The 22,565-nt window shown below is 40.6% G+C and overlaps 2 protein-coding genes and 1 pseudogene across 2 annotated transcripts in view; 2 read left to right on the top strand and 1 right to left on the bottom strand.

Moving 5' to 3' along the window:
• The first annotated feature begins 448 nt into the window (after positions 1–448).
• Positions 449–2,889, top strand: LOC139213356 (olfactory receptor 52K1-like; annotated as a pseudogene).
• Positions 2,890–5,056: 2,167 nt separating this feature from the next.
• LOC139213355 (olfactory receptor 51G1-like) lies at positions 5,057–5,998 on the top strand. Its single transcript, XM_070844033.1, has one exon. The coding sequence runs from the start codon at positions 5,057–5,059 to the stop codon at positions 5,996–5,998; it is 942 nt and encodes a 313-aa protein (XP_070700134.1).
• Positions 5,999–8,698: 2,700 nt separating this feature from the next.
• LOC139212849 (connector enhancer of kinase suppressor of ras 2-like) overlaps positions 8,699–22,565 on the bottom strand; it is a 29,069-nt gene continuing 15,202 nt past the window's right edge. The window contains exons 9-22 of the mRNA XM_070843402.1: positions 22,046–22,192; positions 20,345–20,478; positions 18,998–19,197; positions 18,712–18,801; positions 16,870–17,060; positions 16,722–16,770; positions 16,436–16,614; positions 16,267–16,340; positions 14,802–14,873; positions 14,472–14,539; positions 12,989–13,089; positions 12,414–12,897; positions 8,873–9,072; positions 8,699–8,783 (exon numbers count right to left, since the gene is read on the bottom strand). Coding sequence (XP_070699503.1) covers positions 8,736–8,783; positions 8,873–9,072; positions 12,414–12,897; positions 12,989–13,089; positions 14,472–14,539; positions 14,802–14,873; positions 16,267–16,340; positions 16,436–16,614; positions 16,722–16,770; positions 16,870–17,060; positions 18,712–18,801; positions 18,998–19,197; positions 20,345–20,478; positions 22,046–22,192 — 2,037 coding nt within the window. The 3' untranslated portion in view covers positions 8,699–8,735. The remainder of the gene's footprint in view (positions 8,784–8,872; positions 9,073–12,413; positions 12,898–12,988; positions 13,090–14,471; positions 14,540–14,801; positions 14,874–16,266; positions 16,341–16,435; positions 16,615–16,721; positions 16,771–16,869; positions 17,061–18,711; positions 18,802–18,997; positions 19,198–20,344; positions 20,479–22,045; positions 22,193–22,565) is intronic.

Below are 22,565 nucleotides of genomic sequence, written 5' to 3'. Positions count from 1 at the left end.
ATCAATATCAGCAAATTGTTTTGTCTTTTCTCACTCACATTTGTGCTATTGTGAAGCAGTTCAGGAACAGTAACATAGTAACTATGGTATCTATGGTATGGTGTGGTAACTATGGTATAAACAACATATTAATGAAAAACACACCTAACTCGATGACATCATCTCACTCGTTCACCATGAGCCAAGTTAAAAGGCTGCTCGAGATTGAGCAGCACACTCCGAGAAGAGGATGATCATGCAGGTAACTGTAGACTCTAAGCATTCCTAAATCCAGAATGTAATATTGAATTCTTAAAAAATCTCCAATTTTCACTGCTAGAAATATATTAAGCCTGTTTTTCTATGTGATTATACTGACCATATTACAAAATGTACGTCACAGTGAATTTATCTGCTCATAAAATTGTGTTAAAATTCATGCTTTTTCTTTTCAGAACTGATTTGAAACATGGACAACACGACAGCACTAACATTCACAATGACTGCATATGCTGCCATGGAAAACCACAAACACGGGCTGTTTACTGTATTCCTTCTGCTGTATCTTATTTCTATTATGTTGAATTCACTGCTCATTACTGTCATACACCAAAACAAAAAATTGCATCAACCTATGAACATTTTCACGTGTATGTTATCCATCAATGAAATATACGGCAGCACTGCATTGTTACCTGCAATTATGGCTGTGCTCATATCTGAGAATCATGAGGTATCTGTGAAGTGGTGTTTGGCTCAGGTCTATTTCCTACATTCATATGCAAGTGCTGAGTTTTGTATTTTAGCTGTGATGGGATACGACAGATATGTGGCCATCTGCTACCCTCTACATTACCACAACATTATGTCTGCTTCAAAAATAGTTAAGCTTGTTGCATTAGCAAGTCTGTATCCAGCCATTGTGTTTATATGTTATTACTCATTAACCTTACAGCTGCGCTTCTGTGGAAGAGTCATACCAAAATTATATTGTGTGAACATGGAAGTGGTCAAAAATTCATGTTCAAGTGCATCGTACATAAGTATTGTGGGACTTTTTCTTATTTTGGTTCTTATTGTGCCTCAGGTACTGATGATCATTTTCTCTTATGCACAAATTGCAAGAGTGTGTTTGAAATTGTCGAAACAGTCCTATGGCAATGCTCTTAAAACATGTATCCCACACTTAATATCTTTACTCAACTACACCATTGGTTCACTTTTTGAAGTTATCCAAACTAGATTTAACATGGCTCACGTAGCTGTTGGGGTACAGATCTTTCTGTCTTTATACTTTGCCATCATTCCAGCAGTTGCTAACCCAGTGCTGTATGGACTCGGTACTCAGTTAGTAAGAGTTCATATATTGAAACTGTTCATTAAACACAAGGTCCTGCCATGAAAGTTAGTAAAATCAGTGATTGTAGCTGAAGTACAGACACACCTACTTTACACTGCAGCTAGTTATAATAATTACTAGTGTTCAGACACTATACTGAGGTCAAAACTCTTTCTTTTTTTCTCTGATCATATTGGATTGTATTTAAATTGTGTTCAAGTTAACATGATCAAACAATAATATTTTATATTTTATAATATTTTCTAGTAGTAATGCTCTTAATGAAGTGGTTACTCTCAATCTTTGATGTCTTTATTTGCTGCCATTGATTCTTTACATTTTTAATGGTGCTAATAATTAGAATAAAACAACAGATCTTGTTATTCAAAGCTGTGGTTCTAATTTGCAAGTGGAAAACACAAATGTATACTTTTAAGCATGTGACTATGGTATGTTATTGTTCAGTTTTGTGATATAAATTGCTTTTGTGTCATATTATTCTGCCAAAACATATCAGTTTCAGAAGTAAATATAGTGAAGAGGTACAAGATGTAATATTGTACTGTGCAGGATTACTTTTGCATTATGTTATTTATGCATTATTGTGCATTTTAGTTATATAGTAGTAGTATAGTATAATTTTGAATTAGGATGAAATTTGAAAACATATGGTGGCAAAAAATGATTGGAGGACCAAAATGTACATTCTGTGTCAGCTGCACTGCAAGAACAAAGTGAGTTCTTCTTTCTCAGTTCCTTGTGTTCCCTCCCTGCACTTTTTTACTTCCATAAAGTTTAAAATTATCTTGTCTAAAGGGTTTTAGACCTTTAACAGAGACAATGGAAAGTAGAAGATTTAAATTACGTGAGGGCTTTCAGATCTAACACATCTTACGTTGTCCTCTAACTTTCAGCAATAGCCTCCTTTTGCTTGTAATTGCTGCACTGTACTTTTTGCATTTGTGCACAAACTGTAATTGTGCCCTGTAACTGAAATAAAAGAAATTGTATTCTAATATATTCCAGTGAGTTTGTTTAATTGACATTAAAGCCTACACACGAATAAATGCATGAATATATGTGTTCATGAGGGGATACTTGATGAAAACTGATTTTTTGAGCAGCCAGTTGTTCAACAATCACATTTTCTGAATGTATCACCACTGAGGTTTTTCTTTAAAATAACCTGTAACATCCCAGTTTAATGAGATCTTCATCTGCCAAACACTCTGTCAGTGTCAGTCACACTGTGATATCAAGACTTTAAATTTGTGCAGCACATAATGTACAAATGTACTTTTTCTGCAAAAGGGATGTGGTTCATTCCTACTGTAGTCACATTTTAGTAACACTTGACCTTTGCCATATGACGTGCCCTACTGTTACATCAGCGACACTAATTTGAATTTACCAAGCCTGAAAACACTTGCGAGATAAGATGTGATGAATGATTTAAACCCTGCAACAAAATTCTAGCCTATGGTTGCTGTCAACAATATGAATACAGTATATTGAGTTTTTTTTTCTTTTGCATCTAATGTTACTTTTTGTAATTTAGAAAGTCGAGCTAGACTAGAGCATGAGGTAAAAGCAATGATAGGGAGTGGGATAAAGATGAAATGGAAGATTGTCTGTAAAGGAAGATTTCAGCTTGTTTAGGATGACTTTCTGGGCAGCATCAAAGAAAAACTGAAAGCAGGTAGATATAATCTCTAATCTCTGGGCAGACTTCACTGCGTTCCCTGATTTATGATGTTTGAGGACAGTCAGAGTGTCCTGCAGCATCAGGAGTGGCATCATGCTTGAAATAACACAGCTGGCTGGGTGTGTGAGTGGGAAACACACAGCTCACTGCAAGCGCACCACAACTCACACCACAACAACGTTCCACAAGTATATAGCAGACAATTAGCATCTTTTTGAAAATTACGATGATTAAGATAAAGTGTAACTTGCATACCAACTGGCTAACTGGGACAATGGTTATGATTCAACATCAAGAGGAATATCCACAGTAACAATTTGGCTAATATCCATACATATATGAAACCTTGTGAGTATCTGTTTGTACGCCTTTATATTGTGAAAAAGTGTACAATTTGATTGCAAACCCAACAATAGTTAAACAAAAGCTAAGCCTAAGGTATCTTAATTTTAGCTTAGCTCATCTTGTCACATTTTAGTAGGCTATAGTTTAGTTTATCTTACTTAAGTTTGTCTCATCTGATCATATTTTAGTTTGCTGCTTTGTTTAGCTCATCTTATTTCAACACTTTTAAACATGTCTGTCATTATTTCTTTATCACTGCCGTGTTGTTTGTTCTGGTCTGGGAACAGTTAAATGGATAAAGATGCTCATTAACGGTCAGTGTTTTACATCCCCTTGGAAGCAATTAGGAACTCCATTATAATGAGAGTGAGACCATGTCTGACCTTTGGACATTACCTGGAGAATATGACATAACTGTGATGAGTGTAAACTCAGGTTTTAACACTAATAACACTCAATAAAAATTGATTAATTTAAAAAATGACGCTATTACGACAGGTCAGGTTTCTGGTTCACTGGTTAATATTAAATACTATTGTTATATGAAAATAATTACTTTAATAGAATATAGTGGGTACACTGGGCTTTTCCACCTTCCCGTTCACCTGTGAAGAAGCAAATGATGCATTTTGATTTATTACTTAATATTAGCAGAATACTTGATAAACTGTACGATTCAAATCACAGAGTGGATTAAAGACGCAGGCTGCTGGTGCTGCAGCAGGAATCATGCACCTAAAGAGCGCATTCTGGAACAGCCCTGCTAAGTCTGTAAGCAACAACACCTCAGCGTGCTGCCAGGAGCCCAAGAAGGTTTTCATGGTCAAGGTCACACACACACACACACACACTGTTGGACAGATGTGAAGTTAGGGTGCCATGTAAACATTTTAATTTAATGCTAATCCTCAATTATCTATATACATCTATGCATATACACACCCAGGAAATAATTCTGTAGTGCGTTTTTTTAATTTTCATCCAGAGGAATGTAAAAAGCAGCAAGAAGATAATGAAAATAATAATATTGTGAGCATTGTCGATCATCCTCGATTGCATTTGAGCACTAGGTCACCGTGACTCACTGGTTAGCATGCCAAGTACAGAGACATCTTTGACATAACGTCAATACTAATATTTCTACACAGTTTATTGATGTTTTAGTCATTTTTGAATGCTTTCAACTAGAACTCCAGCTTTATCTTACACACTGCCCCTTTAGCAGCACCAGCAGCTCCTGTCACTATTACAAGCTCCTAAGAAAGTTGTAAATTCAGTGTCAATCTGACGAACAGAACTGCACTGTCACTGAACATGAACCAGATCAGGTCCAACTGACCTGCAGTGTGCCATGTATACAGCAACACATCCAGTTGTATAGAATGCAATTGCTTGATTTTAGATTATGTTCATTCGTTTGCTATGCAAAACACAAACAAATACATGTTGCCACCCCCCCACCCCCGCCCCCACCCACCCCCCCCACACACACACACACACACACATGTGCAGGATTTGTGATGTAGGTAAGACCGCATGGCTTCACTGATGTCACAGGAGTGTATAATAAAAGCTGCTGAAATCTAGATGGAGAGACTGCACACAAAGGTAAAACTTCATCTCAGATGAGTAACATTGTACAGTATATTCTGGATTACTCAGATGCTTTGTGAAAAATTTGTTTCACTATGAAAAATTTCTCTGAGGTGACATCTTTTCATCTATCCCAGTACAATGGGATGGATGACCTGAAGCCAATGTACTTCTGCATGTTTCTGATTATATATATCACCATTGTTGCAGAAAATGTTGTGTTAATTGGAGTCGTCTATCGTGAAAAAACCCTGCATGAGCCGATGTATTTGTTTATGTGTAACTTGGCTGTGAATGGTCTGTATGGAAGCACTGCCTTACTGCCGGCACTGCTGAGCAACATGCTGACAACCTCATATGAGATATCTCTGCCGTTTTGTCAGACACAGATCTATGCTATACACACGTACGCTATCATTGAATTCACAATTCTTGCAGCAATGAGTTATGACAGGTATATGGCCATTTGTTATCCGCTGCTTTATCATGCAATCATGTCACAGAGAGTTTTTAGAATTATTGTTTTTACGTGGCTCTATCCCATGCTGGCATTTCTCATTGTCTTAATTTTCACTCTTCAGCTGCAGTTTTGTGAGAGAACAATGGAAAAGGTGTACTGTATGAATTACTTACTGGTGAAACTTGCCTGCACAGATACATCTGTTGTTAACATAGTTGGCCTGCTATCTGTAGTTCTGTATACAGTTCCACAGCTTATCATGATCTTTTATTCATATGCACACATCCTCAGGATATGTGTATTGTCATTCAGTAAATCCAGGCTCAAGGCCCTCCGCACTTGCACCCCCCACCTACTAGCAATAATTAACTACTCTATCGGATGCTTTTTTGAAATAGCACAAAGTCGATTCAACATTCGTCACCTTCCTTACCAAACCAAGTTGTTTTTATCTGTGTACTTTTTGATATTCCCACCCATTCTTAATCCAGTAATGTATGGTTTGAGTATTCAGCCCATAAGGGTATCACTGCTTAAGCTTTTCAGCAGAAAAAGCAGGCAAGTTATCAATATGTAGTCGTGAGGGGTGCTGTTATTGTGTTCACTGCATCATGCAGCGAAGACTGGTGCCTCTAGAAACACATGACATACAGAATCTGCTGTCTCTCCATGTTGTTTTAATCACATTTGTTACCTCATTTACTAAAACAAAACCAGACCAGTCAGCATCGAGGGAAACATTTGAGTTGATGTCCTGCCATGTGAAATTCCTGCATTAGCAGGGTGAGGCTCAGGCTTTGTGCACATGATGTAGCGAGGCCAGGTCAGATGGTCTGTGCCTCCCTGGATGCTGGATGTTAATGCAGGGACGCTGAAAAGGCATCACTACATGTGATTTTATTTGCTGAAGTAAATATACCACGTGATCTTTAAACCATACTCATTGTTCACGTTTTGTCCTGCCCACGCTGCTAACTCTTATATGACCACTGTGTGTTTCAATTATACTGATTGATCATGTTTTCAGTTGTGAGTAAATGCAAAAAATTACTAATGCACTTGTTTTGGTGATAGCAACTTTAGATCATAAATAACAGATATGTAGAGCAGTGTTTTGTTAAAGTAAGAGTGCCACGATGAGTTCGGAACATGACTGAACTTTTAATGAAATTGATCTGTTTTTGCTACAATTGAAGCTTGTATATGTAAAATACTATCATGTAAATTATTATTATGTACAATAAATAAAGCACTGAGTTTTTCGTCTCATTCCACTCTTCTGATGTTTTGCCTCTTCTTGTTGACTTGAAAGTATGAATAAGGCCTGAAAAAACATAATTTAAGGGAATTTATGTGCATATATATCGCAGGACAAAATGGTAGTAAAAAGGCTACTAATACGGTATAAGATCCAGAGAAATGGGACCGTGGCAGGATTTTATATGTCACTCTTTATGTATTTGTGCAAGATTACCCACAGAGATACAGATTACAATGAATCTTTTCTTCACGCTTTGAGGAAGTCAACTTTTTTGTCAACAATATCATGTATAAAAACAGATTGTGTATTCAGAAGAGCATGACTTGGCATAAAAGCTACTTTAGCTTAGATCCTCTGACAATGGTAAAAATGGTAAATGTATAGCGCCTTTCTAGTAATTTCAACCTTCACACAGCAAACTGTGGTTCAGTGTCTTGCCCAAAGACACTTCGACATCCTGACATAGAGGAGGCAGGGATGGACAACCCTACCTCTGGTCTACTTCTGAGCCACAGCCGTCCCGAACAATGAATCTTCCCACCCAAATATTCCTGGTAACCACGATAAAAATACATGTGGGCCTAATATGGTGCAGTTGTATTTTTGTATCTGCAAGGAAGCTCACCTTGCGGGACTGCATGAAGTTCAGCACAGTTTTTAAAACATCTTCAGCCAGTACTGTTGTTTCACCCTGACAGGTTAACTAACGTGATTCTCTTGGATATTTGTGTACTTAGACTGCAGATAGAAAAAGAGGATCGACACAGGAAACGAATGCTCTATTATTCTTTGTTGATTATATAATTTACCATATCCCACTGACCTTGAATGCCTGAAGCTTCATATACACTGAGTGCATGTGTATTAATATATTTGCATATTATTGTCATCCTCTGAGTCAACCTTTGTCGGGCTCCGTGGTAGGAAAAGTGTCTAAAAATAGTCATCTAAAATGCCATTATGAGAAAAAAAACATGTGACAATGAATCTTACATGTGCCCATGCCATACTTTATTCAATAAAAAAGTAATGTAGCTACAATGTGGCACACTTGTGCAATGTCAGTCAATTTCCAATGGCATGGCGATGTGTTTTAGTTATACAAAGCATGCTTGTACATTAAACACTTAATAAATACAGTTATTCCTCTTTTTGTGCTGAACAATTTTTCTGGGACAAATTGTTAAATAAATCTTAAAAACGTGATGTGGTGGCGGTGTTGGGAGGGGGTCGACACCAGTATTCTCCAGACCAAACGCACTTAGAAATACAAAACTGTTTTACAAACAATTAGGTAGACGGCATGCATACAAAAATAGACAACTATTCTGATCATTCCTTTGTAATTTACAATACTGGTTCATTATTGCCATCTCTCTCTTATTGCCGTCTCTCTCAGAAAAGTACAATGTACATTCACAATCACTGAGGCACAGCACTTGATTTACAAATTGTATAAGTACCCCAAAACATTGTGTATTCACTGTTGTTGTAGTAATGTAATATTAAATATATATATGTTTAACACCCTGTACACTCATGGAACAAACATAGCCTTAAATCATATGCACATGCATAACAAAATGTTGTGTACATCCAAAAAAGCTTTAAATTCCTCTGTCAAAACTGGCTGAGCGGCTGTACACAACTCCAGCATAATGTTCAAAACGATTCAACAGAAGCGAGGGGAGGTGGCCATGCATGTGAGCGATGATTACAAAGCTCTCCGACAAGTCTTGGACATGGACACAAAGTGCTTAAACCCTGTCATAAACCCTGTGAGTCTACAAGTTACTTAATCAGGCCAGACGTCTTTTTTGCTTTTTGTTAACAGCCCTCGTCTTTAAATGAGAGAGATCGGGTGGAGAGGGACACCAAGTCTTTATGCTCCTGCACGGTGAGCCAGGTTTGAGGGGCAGTAAAGGGACAGGAGACGTAGAGCCGAGCAGGTAAAATAAGGTATTTGGTGCCTTTCATCTCCAGCAGAGGGATGCTGGCTGTGTGAGGCACAAGCAGAGGAGATACGTTTGAGGTTTAATCAATACTCGGATCATCACCCTAAAAAACCCAAAGACCGGTTTGTGTCTTGAAGAGGGACATTCTGTAAGGAGGAGACGGTATAAGTTAGTCATTAGCCAATGAACCACACAGTTATGGGGTGACATGAATGCTCAAAACATGTTGTTGTACCTTGAGTGAGCTGTGGAGGATCCGGAGGCGATGAAGCTTGTCATTCAGCAGGGGGTCGTTGACTCGGCGGACAAATGAGCGCTTGTACTCCAGGCGGCTGGCTGATCTGTGGTCAGCTGAGGTGGACAGACTGGTTTGCTCCAGAGCCCGATACAAATCTCCCAGAGAGTCTGCCTGCATCCTGCAGTCCCGACCATGGCCTGGCAAGAAGGAAAAGCGAGATTTTACAGCAAACTGTCCTCAAGGATGAGATGAGAAGAGCCAATTTCTCATAAATGTTTTAAACTGCACAAACACACTTCAGAGATATAAACCTTAATAAAAAATTATTTTAGCAGTCAATGTCTTACCACTCCACCATATGAAGCTTGCAGACAGCCACTCTCTACCCACACGTTCACACAAAGCCAATTCCATGCTACCTGCCCAGCATGAAATGGCAGAGAGCCGAAGCTAAGTGGCTGGCGAAGGGATTCAAAAATATAGCAAGTTGACAGCGAGGTCAGTGCATTATCATGAGTAACCAGGACATTTTTCTGGAGAGATTTATTGCAGTTGAGTTTTCAAATGTAACTGTTTCATGCTCTGAGCACCACAAGCTAAATTGCGCTCCACCACTACCCTGTAGTGGTTTTGGAGGGCCACATGCAAAGACTGAGGCGAAACTTTGTCTGTGTGTCGCACACAAGGAAGTATGCAGATTGTACACTTACAAAAAAGTACCAGTACCACATTGTAAAAACTGACTATTTCAAGTAATAGTCCTGCATTTAATGTGAAAGTAAAGTGATACATAGTATGTGGGCTCCAACATATTCAGGAAAAGATTATTCTATGATAAAAAAAAGTATAATCATAGGCCCCAGTTTATTATTACAGATGCATTCATGTAAAAGCAGCATTTTGCTGCTGTAGTTGAGGTGGAGCTCATTTTGAACTACTATGTATAGGACTGCAACTCATGAGAGAGGTCATTATGGATCATGGTCATAATATGACGATTAGTGTCTTGACTTATCGATTGATTGTTCAGTTTCTTAAACTGAGTGAGAAACGCCGCCACATTTACCAAGAAGTAATGTGACGCCTTCAAATGGCTTGTTGTGTCTGACCGGCAGAGAAACCTCAAAACTGTTAAACAGCAAAAAACAGCAAAACCTCACTTTTCAGATGCTGGAACAATGAAATGTTTTTTCTTAATTTGATTAATCAGTAATTGAAATCAACTCAAATCAACTCTAATTTTATTTTATTTCATGATTTTATACATAATCTATATCTGTATATGTTTTAAATGCCAAATCTTAATTGGTAAAATAACTAGTAAATATACCTCTAAAATAAATGCAATAAAAAGTATTAAAAAGTATAAGTACCTATAAAAAGTATAAAAGTAAAAGTATAAAGTATAAAAGTACCTATAAAAAGTAGAAGTACCTCTGAATAGGGTAGAAGTAAATGGTATAAAATGGAAATACTCTGGTTAAATACGAGTACGTCAAATTTGAACTTGAGTAAATGCACTTAGTTATATTCCATCATTGGTTGCAAAGCGCTGCTTACTAAAGCGACACAGATGGGAATAAAAGAAATTTGATCGACAAGACAGAAGAGATCTGAAACTTAAGGGGATAAAACCAAAATGCTCTGCAAATCAAAATATGTGTTTTTCTAGTTTATGTGACCCTCTAGTTTCACTCTTTACGCATTAAGACGTTACAGTTCTAAAAACAAATGAAATTCTACTGCAAACAAGTTGAACTTTAAGTTAATTGCAATGACAAAATAACCGTTTAAAACATCATATTAAAAGTCTTACTAAAATGTTTGTGTGTTTTAGTCTTGGAAGCTCATTTTAATTATTGAAGTAATATTCCTATTTCCCTTTATTTCCTTCTGCTATTTGTTTTCCTTATAACACATTTTCACACCATATGAAAGTAGTGTGTCCTCTTCTTTAAACTCTGATATTACGGTTTTCCTTCACAAGTTCACGCAAACTTGCACACTTCTGTTCTTTTTAATACATTAACAAAAACACAAACCAATAAATGCTCATGCGTGACTCTAAGTCCAGGACTCTTCTTGTCTCCTGTTTACCTACACTGCCCTCTATTGGCATGACACTAACACTACACTAGTGCCCTGAACCTGTTAGTCGTCGCTCTATTTTGTGTTTTGCAGGGTGGTGCGTTCTGAAGCTTTGGGGCTGTGCTTTGAAATGTATCATGCTTTATTTGCCGCCTGTTTTGTGTTTCTTTCTTGTCTTCACAGGCCGTGGTGGAGAGCACGAACGGTAGAGAAATACATAAATGAGGGCAAGAAGAGAGCACCCTTAGGCGCGTTTCTTTATCCTGTTCAGAATTCAACTCTAACACGGGCTGAAAGGATTCCTCCTCGCTTCGCCATTCAAACACTGCCAAGAGGCACAGTGACATCTCGATCGGGCAAGAGAGAGAGAGAAAAAAGGGGAGAGAAAGAGTGTGAGTGTGCGTGAGAGAGTGGACTGCCAAGATAAATCACTATCAAATAAGACACTAAATTTCCTCTCACTCAGACAACTGCCCTGGAGGTCTTGGAGGGACGGCGAATGGGCTGGCTTCAAATCAAATCCAATAAAGCAATAATAGCGAGTGTTCAACCTCTGACATTTGCTGGCTCTGACTGCCTGTTAGCAGCTTTAATAAAATAACTGACGACAAATAAGGCCACTTGCTCAACACTATGCAGAAGAAAAGAGTGATCGGCACATAACAGTGAGCAGGAGAGGGGCCCACACTGGGGAGATTTCAGGGCGATCGCAGTAGGATTGTTGAGTGTGTGACACCTTGATCTCCTGCAGTGGTTCCCCATCTTTATTCTGCGCTGTAACCCCACAGTCCTGTCAGATTAGCTCAAGTGTGCCTTCACTGATTATATAAAAGTGGATATTGTTGCACAAGACATAGTGATCTCTGACTTTTCCGCGTTTAGACTTCAGGCTTATCTGTATTTGTGCCAGTGCCACTTGGAGTGGCAGAAGCTAAATATTTCAACAGTTTATCTATTACTTCTGATGCATTTCAATGTCATTTGCAAATTATTTTTCACACAGTCCCAGTCGCAGCAGCACCTGGTGTAAAGGAACAAGTGACTCAGGTTGGTGGGAGGCATGTCCTCTTCAGTTGGATTATATTAAATCAGCCAATTTGTGATCCTATTTGTGTGTTTATTTCCCTCCCAAACACAAATATGCGGATACTTTTTTTAGCAAATCGTATTTTCTAATTTTTTCATTTTAGCTGAGCTACTTCACAGTCCTTCTAAGTGCCCCCTGGGGTATACATACGCACAAACGAATAGTCGATTGTGAGTACATTTCTGACCTTTTTTTTCCAACTTGACACCAATGCATAGATGATTATTATAAATGATTATAATTGCTGACTAATTCATGACTGATTGCGTTCTAGTGAGATACAACTCTAACCCTGTATTTCCTCATATGTCTGTGTTTGTGGTACATGTGAAAATATATAAACACAGATTCAGTGTGTCTGACCAGTGTCTCTGGCTCGGTCCAGCTGGTAGTGCTGAGGCTCTCTCTGATCCGACGCAGCAGTGGCAGCCAGGATGGCGTGGAGCCCGCTGTCCCTGGGCAGTGTGAAGCTGCGGGGTTTCCCTCCCGCCTCTGAATCGATACTGGCCCTGAGGGGCAGCGGCAGAGCTCTGTACTGTTCTTGCAGCAGGCTGCGCTGGGCGGGCAGGGTGGACTGCCTGCGGTACTCCATCGCCAGGTGGTCTCTGTCCTCAGACATCAGGCTTTCCTCCACAGGGAATGTCTGGAGGTAGTGCATCCTCGCGTTGCTCTCCATCTGGTCATGCCATGAGTTTCGGTGGCCGCTCGTCTTCTGCCCAGGGGAGATGCCGTTGTTGCTGCTGCTGCCGTCCTGAGGCTCAGGGTGGAACTCCTCATGAGAGGAGCGGGACTGGAACGTGTCGGAGGAGGAGAGATGGCCACGTTTCGGCTCCAGGTAGGGACTCACCTAAACACAAACGGACAGTCAGCAGGTAAAAAAGAGGAGTATGCCACTTGGGATGATAGCTATCTATTAACCTACAGGCTGACAGGCTCACCGAAGACGCTCTAGGATAGGTGTCATAAGGTGGTGGTGGACTGTCCTGTTTGGGCATCGAGGGCATCTCCATGTCCTCATGGTCACTCTCACTCCAGTAATCTGTCATGAACAAACAGCTTTTTTTACAGCAGAATCACAACCAAAATGTTTTTTTATCACCATTTGTTTAAAAAAACCCCCCAAAAAACAGTTACACCTGCATTAGAGTTTATATAGACTTAGGTTCATTGTGGCATATGAGACTTTAGTTTGAGGCTGATACAAATCATACACATGTACAACTGATGACAAGCCTCTGAACTGCTGCATCAGGTCAGACAGATCTACTCTCTCTGTAAGGTGTCGGTGTGGTGTAGGTGTGATGTGACTCCAGGTCTGACTATTGTTGAGGCCGAGTGCGAAGATCTAAGATGTGACGACTTCCTGTTAAGTCCTCTGGAGGTGTTAAGGGTCCAATTTAGCCACTTCACTGTGAAGGAAGACGCCCCCTCTTCGTGAAACCAAAGACAAGCCTGATCTCAGCCGACCACCTCTACAAGGTTTCTGCGTAGTCTCCTCTAAGTAGTTACATTACTGCCTGCCCATCTGTAAGATGCCGAAGAACACCGGAATATGAAAATAACAAGTGTGCCTTCAGCCCCTAAAATTAGCATTTATATTCAGTGCAAAGCTGAGATGCTTGAATCAGATGTGAAGTGGAAGTGAGACCAGGGAGAGGTGTTAAAAAAGCCTCTGCCACTGATCTAGAAAGCAGACCTATTTATTGATTTCTCTTGTTTTTCCATCAGAGTTATTGCATCAAATCACGCATGACGATCCGAAGTCATAATTTAAGCAATTCCATATTTATTTCCTTCTACCCCACTAACTTTGACAGTCAACAAAGAGCAAAACAACACAGATTAAACCTGAAGTTGAAAAAAGAGTGAGAGCTTATCTACAAATGGAAAGCATCAGGACAAAAAATAGCTTCCAAAGTCTTCACTTTAAGCCGAGTATGCAACTAAAGATGCAAAAAACATGCACACTTAATACCCAGATTGGTACAGAGCTGACATCATATCAAATATGCACAGCAGTTTATTTAAAATTCAGACATTAGTCATTAGATCAATCTACAGACTAATTATGGAGTAAAATAAATGTACTCATAAGCATATTTCTTTTGTTGGTTGTGTGTTTAAGTCACGTAGAATGTGGCTCTTTGTTTGCAGCCTGTATTAGATGGAGCTGGAGCAGCAGATACACTGTGATGGAAAATTACCGCTGTGAACCTGTGATAGCAAATGAAAAGCTCGCCAAGAGAAGACTAGGCAAAATAATTCTCCACGCATTCGTCATTCCTTATTTATATTTGATTCCTCAATCTAAAAGTAACAGTGTGATGTCCCACTGCTTAATGTCAACAGTTTTACGTAACTGTTGACCAGCGACCTCTAACAGACGTAGAATCCTTTGCAGCAGTCTGTGACTAATCTCACCTTGGTCCTGGCGAATTTTCTCCTGCTCGGAGTAGCCTGCCACCGCCATACTGAGACGACTCAGCCACCTGTGGGGGAGAATAACAGTCATGACGCACAGCAGTTTGACATCCAATAAAATCTCCTTGTACTTGTTCTTGTGTGTGTGTGTGTGTGTGTGTGTGTGTGCAAGTTCCTGTTTGACCATTCGCTTTCCAAACTGCTCTGTTTCAAGTACAGTGGGCAGTACGGTAGGGGGATTCAATTTCCTGCTGGTGGGGGTTTAAATGTGGCTGCAAATGTGGGTTTGGGGGAGTGTACGACATGACTATCACTGCCTCATTAACTCACCGGGACATGTCGTCTACATTTTCCGCTGCAAAGTAGAAGGTCTTTATCTTCGGATGGCAAGCCTTGAAAGCACTGAAAGGGAACCGTGGGTATATTTATTCACGTGAGCACAGGGACCGGGACATATAGCACACATTATCATATGAATATGAAAGGACTGCCGAGATAAAGAGGCACACATCTCACATACGGTAATTCAGACTGACACAATAAACAGAGAGACTGTTTTATCATAAGATCAACTGCTCTGCTTATTTTTGTACGAAAGTCTGAGTCAGTTTCATTAAGAGTGTGTGTGTGTGTGTGTGTGTGTGTGTGCATGCAAACACAATCCTGCACTGAAGTCACAATAAGCCACAATTATAAAACAGAACATCCTCCATGAAGAAAACTGTTTGTTTTTTGAACAGTATTGAAGATTAAATCAGAATTAAGTTTTAATTTTTCAAATTTTTAATTGTTTCCTGTGGAGTTTTGGACCTTTAGGAGCACTGAGGAGCTGTTTTTCTATGAGTGGGTCCCCACTTTGTTCACACCAACAAAAAACGGAATTAAAGACTGGATTGAAAAAAATCAACATGTTTGTTAGAGCTCGAGGTTACACACAATGTGTTCTGGTGAGTAGCAGTGAATATAAAATACAACCCCTGTTTATTTGGAAGAAAACTCCACTGGGACCTTTAACTCAGCCTTCAAGCCACTAATGTACAACCACAGAAGGTAGTTATGCACTGTATTCCCATGTCATCTGCCCCATATGTCATCCGTGTAGTCTGTCAATTTTAGCAAATGAGTTTCCGTCATTCTGAACAACTTCAAGAAAAAAAAAAAAAACATCCAGTCCAGCACACAAATGGCCATGCTTTCCTGTTTACTTTATCTTCAAACAAAAATGAAGTGTTTCATCTATGTTACAACCTGTGCACCACCCACTCTGAACAAATTATCAGCCCTCCCTTTTGATGGTGCACTCAGATTCAAAGAGCGCAACATTAAAATATCACTGATGAAATTTGCTTATTTTCTAGATTAATTTTACGACATTATTGCACCATGTACTGGTAGGAGTTTTCATCGTTCGACTACTATTGGCACTGCTGCAGCTTCACTTATTTCAGCCTTGCATTCATGATCTCAGATTCAAATGAATATTCTGTAAACCATTATATTAAAGCCATAAACGTGTGCATCCGCCGTCCTCCTGTCAGCATACTAAAATGTTGCCGGTTGACTTTGAAGTGCACATTGTTTGTGAGTCAGACATCCTCTGTAAATTGTCCGTTTTGCATGGTCAACCCCTTAAATTGTTCAATATATATGCCAATTTCTCTCTGCCAAGACCCAATTTGAACAAGATTACTTCTGCACCGATAATAAATTTGTAGGGTTGTATCATAATATACAACATGAAGTCTCTGCTGCCAGCTCTGTGAATTAAATTCCAGGTGAAAAAATCAGCACTCACAACTTCCTTCTGCATTCAGTGGCGCGATCAATCTTGAACTCTGGGAGGCTGACAAAGCCCTCTGCCTTCTCATCCTGTGACGAGCAAAAGCAGAGTTAAACCAAAGTGTCACATGATGAATAATGGCTTAATGCTGTGAAATGTTCTTTTGGAAAATCACCATATTCACCTCCTCATTCATGTACCAGTAGAGGCACGTGTCTTTTAGGATGAACCAGTACTTCTTCCACTTCTGCGAAAAATAGGTTTTAGCATCCTTCTTTTTCCACAGCCAGCCCTCGCAGTCCCCCTGGCCCAAGTCCCTGCAGGAAATCCGTCGCTTACTGATTGAAGACATGGGACTTCCAGCTGCAGGTGCCAGCAGGGGAGCAGAACAGACAAGGAGGGTCATAAAACACTCCCTGTGAAACACCTGCTCATGTTGAGGTTTGAGGAAATGTGACGCATGCTCTTACCTTTACTCTTCTTCTTTGACCTTGACAGCAGTGAGGATCGTTCAAACACCTGGAAGGAAATAAGAATTAGAAGATACCAGCGCTGCTAAATAGTCCCGCATTAGCTTGCACCGAGAAATTACAATTTTCACAGACAAAAGGGACTGACATGGTAGAGGGAGGCAGAGTCAGAGCTGGATGTGGACAGGGAGACTTCCATCTGGAGGGCGGGGACAAGCGTGTAATGGGTGGGGCTGCCTCCTCGCTCGGTCTTCCTCCTGTTTTGGCTCAGGCTGCGGCCCAGCAGGAAGTCTTCCCCTGGGGTTTTATCTTCACTCGCAAAACGAAGCAGGGAATTCTCTGCGGGGACACATGAGAGGCAAACTCAGTACCACACACACTGTAGGACTTTTAACTCTGTCATTTACACACTAACTGTTCTGTACAATCCACCAGAATACATCTGAATTATAAGATGCTGCACCATTTTAGTAAGCTTACTTTTCAGTTAAAGCTGGGTTGGGCAGTTTATTGTTGCCGTCATTGGACAAAAACCTCTTTGCTGTTTTCAGGTTTTAGAAAATCTAGCCAATCACAGGTCCTCTCAGAGAGAGAGGGCCGCTTTACAAATGCAGATGTGCGTGCACGTCCCTCCAGGTCAGTGAAAGTCTGATTCAGTGGCGGAAATTCCTGCAGAGAAAGTTGCTATTGCAACTGTTCAGACTGCAAAGCAACCCCAACAAAGGAAGACAGGCTACTCAAAAAGAGAGGTTGACAATAAACGCTATAAAACGCGTATATGTAGATTTTCCAGGAAAGCAGTCGATGAGTGGCTATGTTGCATGTTGCTGATAGTTTAGCCTCCTGCTAACTGTATCAAAGGCTCACAGCTGCAGCTAATTCAAGTTCATGTAGTTAGTTAATGTCATACTGTGGTTCAAGCCTCTATCATCTCAAAGAGCTTTACAGGCCAACAAGTTTGCAAAGGAAACAGGATGGTAATTCTCACAGAAATACCGCTACATAACAGCATTGGAATCACAGCCACTATCAGGATGATTGAGGCTGCTAACGTCATTTTCCTGCACGTATGAAGTGCTGCATATGACGGTGCTTGACTGGTGGGTCGGTCTTAGAACAGAGGGGAGATCTGCAAGAGGAGAGATGTTTTTTTGTTTTGTTTTTTCAAATTGCAGCTTTTTTGCATTTTCCAGAGAATTACAAACCCTAGTTATAACTTAGTCAAGTATTTTTCCACCTAAACTATGAATCCTAACCGCATACATAATAATAGTTTAATGTACGTCACAACAATGACCAGACTTTTCTGTAATCAACTGGAAGGCCAGGCAGTTGCCTGTGATTTAACTAGGCAACTCTCACTGAGATCAATGAATGCTGACATTTCAAAAGACTAACTATTTGAAAGGAATTAAACTCTACAGAGGAAGGCTGTTGTCAGGCAGAAAACTTCCAAATACTGTCTCTGTCTTGTAGATAAATATAGCACCATCTCTTTGTCTGAAAAGCCCAAAGGAACAACATATCACCACCATCCCCAGAGGAAACAAACACATCAGTCAAGTTTTTCTTTGAGACTGAAATAAAGCAATTCAGTCTCCTCCCACTCCATTTACCACCTAGCTCAACAGTCACCAACAAAATGTGAAAATCTCTGGGTATATTTCTACAGTTGCCAAAGCAACAGCGTACTTTTTATATCCAAACAGAGAGAAATGGCAAAGCTGAGAGCAAGAAAAAGGGAGAGAAGGGAAAAAAGGAGCAGTGATAGATTATCAACATATGGAGGAGATAGAGGCACAAACTGATATCCAGCATGTTATCAGTTTTGACAGGAGAGCTCATCCTTCTATTTTTTGGCTTGGAGATCTGAGAGGTTGAGGATATTATGAGATATCCACCCACTCACCTCAGCTCCCTCTGTCCCTCTCTTTCTCCCTCCTTTCTCTGCCCCCCTTTCTCTTTCTCTCTCCCACTGCCTCCCACTCACCTCTCCTGCTCTCTCTCTTCAGCTTGGCCAGGTCTTCGTTGTCTCCCACCCAGTTGTATTCCACCGGCATTGAGATGGGCCTGAGCCTGCCTGAAGCAAGGAGGAACAGGGAACATCAATATTACACAGCTGCCCACACACACTCATACACTCATACACACACATCAAACAGCTGCAGACGTCTTGAAAACATGTAAGGAGCATACAGACGTCACAATCGCAGGGCTCTGAGCTCTTGGCACCCACGATAATAGCAGTGAGTTGTCAGACGGGGCCGAGGTCTTACCATAAGTGGGAGTGCTCCCCCTGCGGACTGAAGACACCTCTTGGCTCTGGTCATACTCGTAGCAGTACAGTATGGCATCTTCCTCCACCAGAGGAAATCGCCCCCGGCACTCCTGGTCCAGGTAGGAGTTTGGTGACTCAGATCTCTCTGCGACATGCACATCCGACTGAGGATCGTCACCCGGCAGATTACCCTTGTCTCTGCAGTAATGGAAAGAAATCTTAATGTCAGTGAATATCTGGACTACGATGAGAGAAAAGAAGAAGAAATGCCACCATCAGATTGGATTGTAGGATGAAAAATTAAACATCCTCCACATGTAAACTGTGAAACATAGCCATGCTGACAATATTAAATATATTTGTTGTTGTCAACAAGCCCATGTAAAGTGTTGGTCTGAAGATCAGAAATGTATACATTACATTCTTAAAAGGGTTGAATAAGTTCCTAAAACAGCTGGGCACTGCAGTTTTTAGCACTAAACATATGTTTTTAGCACAACAAATACTACATTTGTTGGGGACTATTTTCAGCTGCGTATTAATACACATTTGGTGCTCCAGTGAGCATTTACAGCAGCCGGACGTCATATGTGGTGTATGTGCACAGTGTCCAGTGTGTGTTAAAGGTAATGAAGGAACATGTTAGCAGATACAACAATGTGACTCACTAATGTACTACAGTTTTTGGCTTAGGCTTTGGCTACATATGCTGATTTTGGTCTTTTTATGGGATTTGTTGACAAAAATGAAGAATATTACCAGACATACCCTGGTAAGTTGTAGCTTTAGTCCTTTACTTTATGCTGAGTGAAAAATTGACATGTACAGTGCAGCTGAGGCCAGTGGCAATGTCATGAGTTTTGGACAAATTGAAATTTTGACCTGACGATGGCACCACACAGAAAGTCAGGGGATCGCTAAAGTGCAAGTTATGTTTACATTCAGTGTTTTTCACCAGATGCACTGTGTATCCATGGAGACAGACAAATGTGTTCAATGCATTTTCCTCTACATAAAACTTGTTAAAAAGTATATTCAAGTTGTGCATTTTTCACAGTATCTGGCTTCTTCTTCACAGTCTGTGTGGGAGCATTGCTACATTTCTTTGTGTGTTACTGCCACCAACTGTCAATCAGTGAGGTAACATGCAACCGATGCCCAGGATGTGTATCAAGTTGTGCATGTGCGTCCTTGTGCGTTTATGTGCATTGTCTTTATGCAAACAAAACCGGGACCCACTCGTAAAAACAATCCTCAATAGAGCTTCTAGTGGTTAAAAACTCCACAGGGTACCTTTAATATCTTGTTAAGTGAGCACTACGTGTGTGTAAGTGTGTGTGTTCACCTAGGGGTGTAGGGTTCTGCTGGAGGAGGTGGGATGTAGAGGTCCTGCAGGGCACAGCTACTCCTCCTGGACGGAGTACTTAAAGTGCTGGTGGGCGTGGCGACGCTGCTGCTGGGGCTCTGAGGGAAGATCGGCTGTGTGTGAGCGAGTGTGTGTGCATGTGTGAGCACGTGTGAGAATGTGCGAAAGAGAGAGAGACAGGCAGACAGGGAGAAAGAGAGAGAGAGAGGAACAGTTACAGGGATTGACACATTGAAAATTTGGAGTTCACAGCAGTTCAGTCAGTTAGTCAGTCAGGGACCATTTGTTCGGTTCAGACTGTGCTGCTCAGCATCTCAACCGTGAAATGAGCAGTGTACTGTACATTTTGGACGATCCAGTTCTAACTGGTGCACACAGGAAGACGGGTCAGTGTGCAGTCGAGTCATCCCTCTCATTCAGGTCAAGGAAAATCTGGTCATAGCCTATATAGTCTGTTTAGAACAGTACATGGAGATAGTCTGCTCCTGTTTTTTTAAAAAGGAAAGTTTAAAACCAAATATGTATGTAATGTCTTTTTTGACGACCTCCTTGTCACATTTATGATCAAAATGGTGGGCTGCAAAATCATCAACTTCTAACTTGCATATTCAGAGAGATCTTTCCGATCAGAAAATGTTCTGTTCTGTTTTGCAGTGATAAAATGGTCTTCAGAAAATGCTTGAGAGCTTATCAAATGAGAATGAACAATAGAATACTAATTTGTCACCGCTCAAACTATGCTAATATGTTGCATAACTCACAGCTGACTAATATCAGAGAGGTATTATCGGGAGATGTGCTCCATCATAAGACCATTATGTGTGTCAGAGCTACTGCAGGGCTTCTACAGCACAATGTTCTTTTCACTAACTTAGCAGACTACCTTGATTTTCTTAATTTTAGTCAGAGCAGAAAACATTACAGTTTTTCTATCCTTTTTTTTTTTTTATCCTTTTCTGTCCTAAAAAATGCCGGCAGGAGAGCAAATTCGATTTAGGTAGAGAGGAAGAAGGACGAGGATGTGATGCGAAGGGGGTGAGGGGGGGGGCTGAGCAGGAGTAGGACTGCGATTCAGGGCCTCAGGGGGGAGAAAACATTTTCTCTGGCCTGGGACTCAAAGAAAGGCTGGGCTACATTAAAACGCATCCCTCTCATTTCCACCCATTCTGGCGCAGGCACACGATCCTAATAATGTAATTGGTTTGGCCGAAGTAGGACAACAGATGCCACTAAGAACGGATATGTCAACTTGTGAATGAGTGGTGCTGGAAGCTTCAACTAAATTGGTGGCAAGTTGTGGTACAAAAAGGAGGTGGATGCAATAAAAGCAATGCCTGTGCACTACACTGCAAACCCCCAAAGTAACGCATAGCCAAATATCATCTCTCTGAAAATGATTCAACATTATAAGTTTTACAAAGTTGTTTGTTTCAGGGATCTTGTATTAGATTTGCATTTTATTGTAAAAGTGCTACTTTAATTTAACCCCATCTTCACTCTTCGTACTACAGCTTGGCTCTTTATGGGCTGATCCAGGATTTTAGTGTCTCACGTCCGGAGTCTGTGCAGTCGTATTTTTAACACAAGCACAGAGGTACAGATATATACACATAAAAATACATAAACACACAAACTGATGCGCACAAATGCATCTCTAGAGGATGAAAGCAGTCATCATACTTGCAGAGCCAACGGCTTCCATCTCATGTTCTTGAGCAGAGCGGGGGTTGAGGTGAGCGTGCTCTGTGGGCGTTTCTTCAGTGTCAGGGTGACACCTGCAGGGTCCCCACGCAACAAGTTCACCAAGTTCTTCAGCTGCCAGCCCACCTTGCAAACAACAATAGCGTGATAAGGGTTTCCTCAACACACAGGCATCCCGTGACTCAGACTACAGACATACACTGATTCAATATGAACATATTGAGACTAATACAGGGAATCAACATACATTCAGTTCATGTGTTTCCTTTCACACATGATTTGGATGACTTCTTAAAGTCTAATCCACTTTAGGCAGGAGTTCAGTTTTACCAAGCAGGCATTTCATTCAAGGTGCTGTCGTGGTCGTTAGTTTAATTATACATGATGGTTGGAAACGGCAGCGCAGCCTGCAGACTTTGAGGCACATACATGTGGATGAGGATGTTAAATGCAAAGTTGGACACCAAAGGCCATCCTGTGCACCTCCCGTGATATCAAT

This window comes from Pempheris klunzingeri, chromosome 14, assembly GCF_042242105.1.
Source record: "Pempheris klunzingeri isolate RE-2024b chromosome 14, fPemKlu1.hap1, whole genome shotgun sequence".
Classification (NCBI taxonomy): domain Eukaryota; kingdom Metazoa; phylum Chordata; class Actinopteri; order Acropomatiformes; family Pempheridae; genus Pempheris; species Pempheris klunzingeri.
This window is presented reverse-complemented; position numbering and strand designations above follow the sequence as displayed.

Bases quoted from the DNA above. Each gene is read 5' to 3' on its own strand.
- LOC139213355 (XM_070844033.1), top strand. From the start codon at position 5,057: ATGAAAAATTTCTCTGAGGTGACATCTTTTCATCTATCCCAGTACAAT.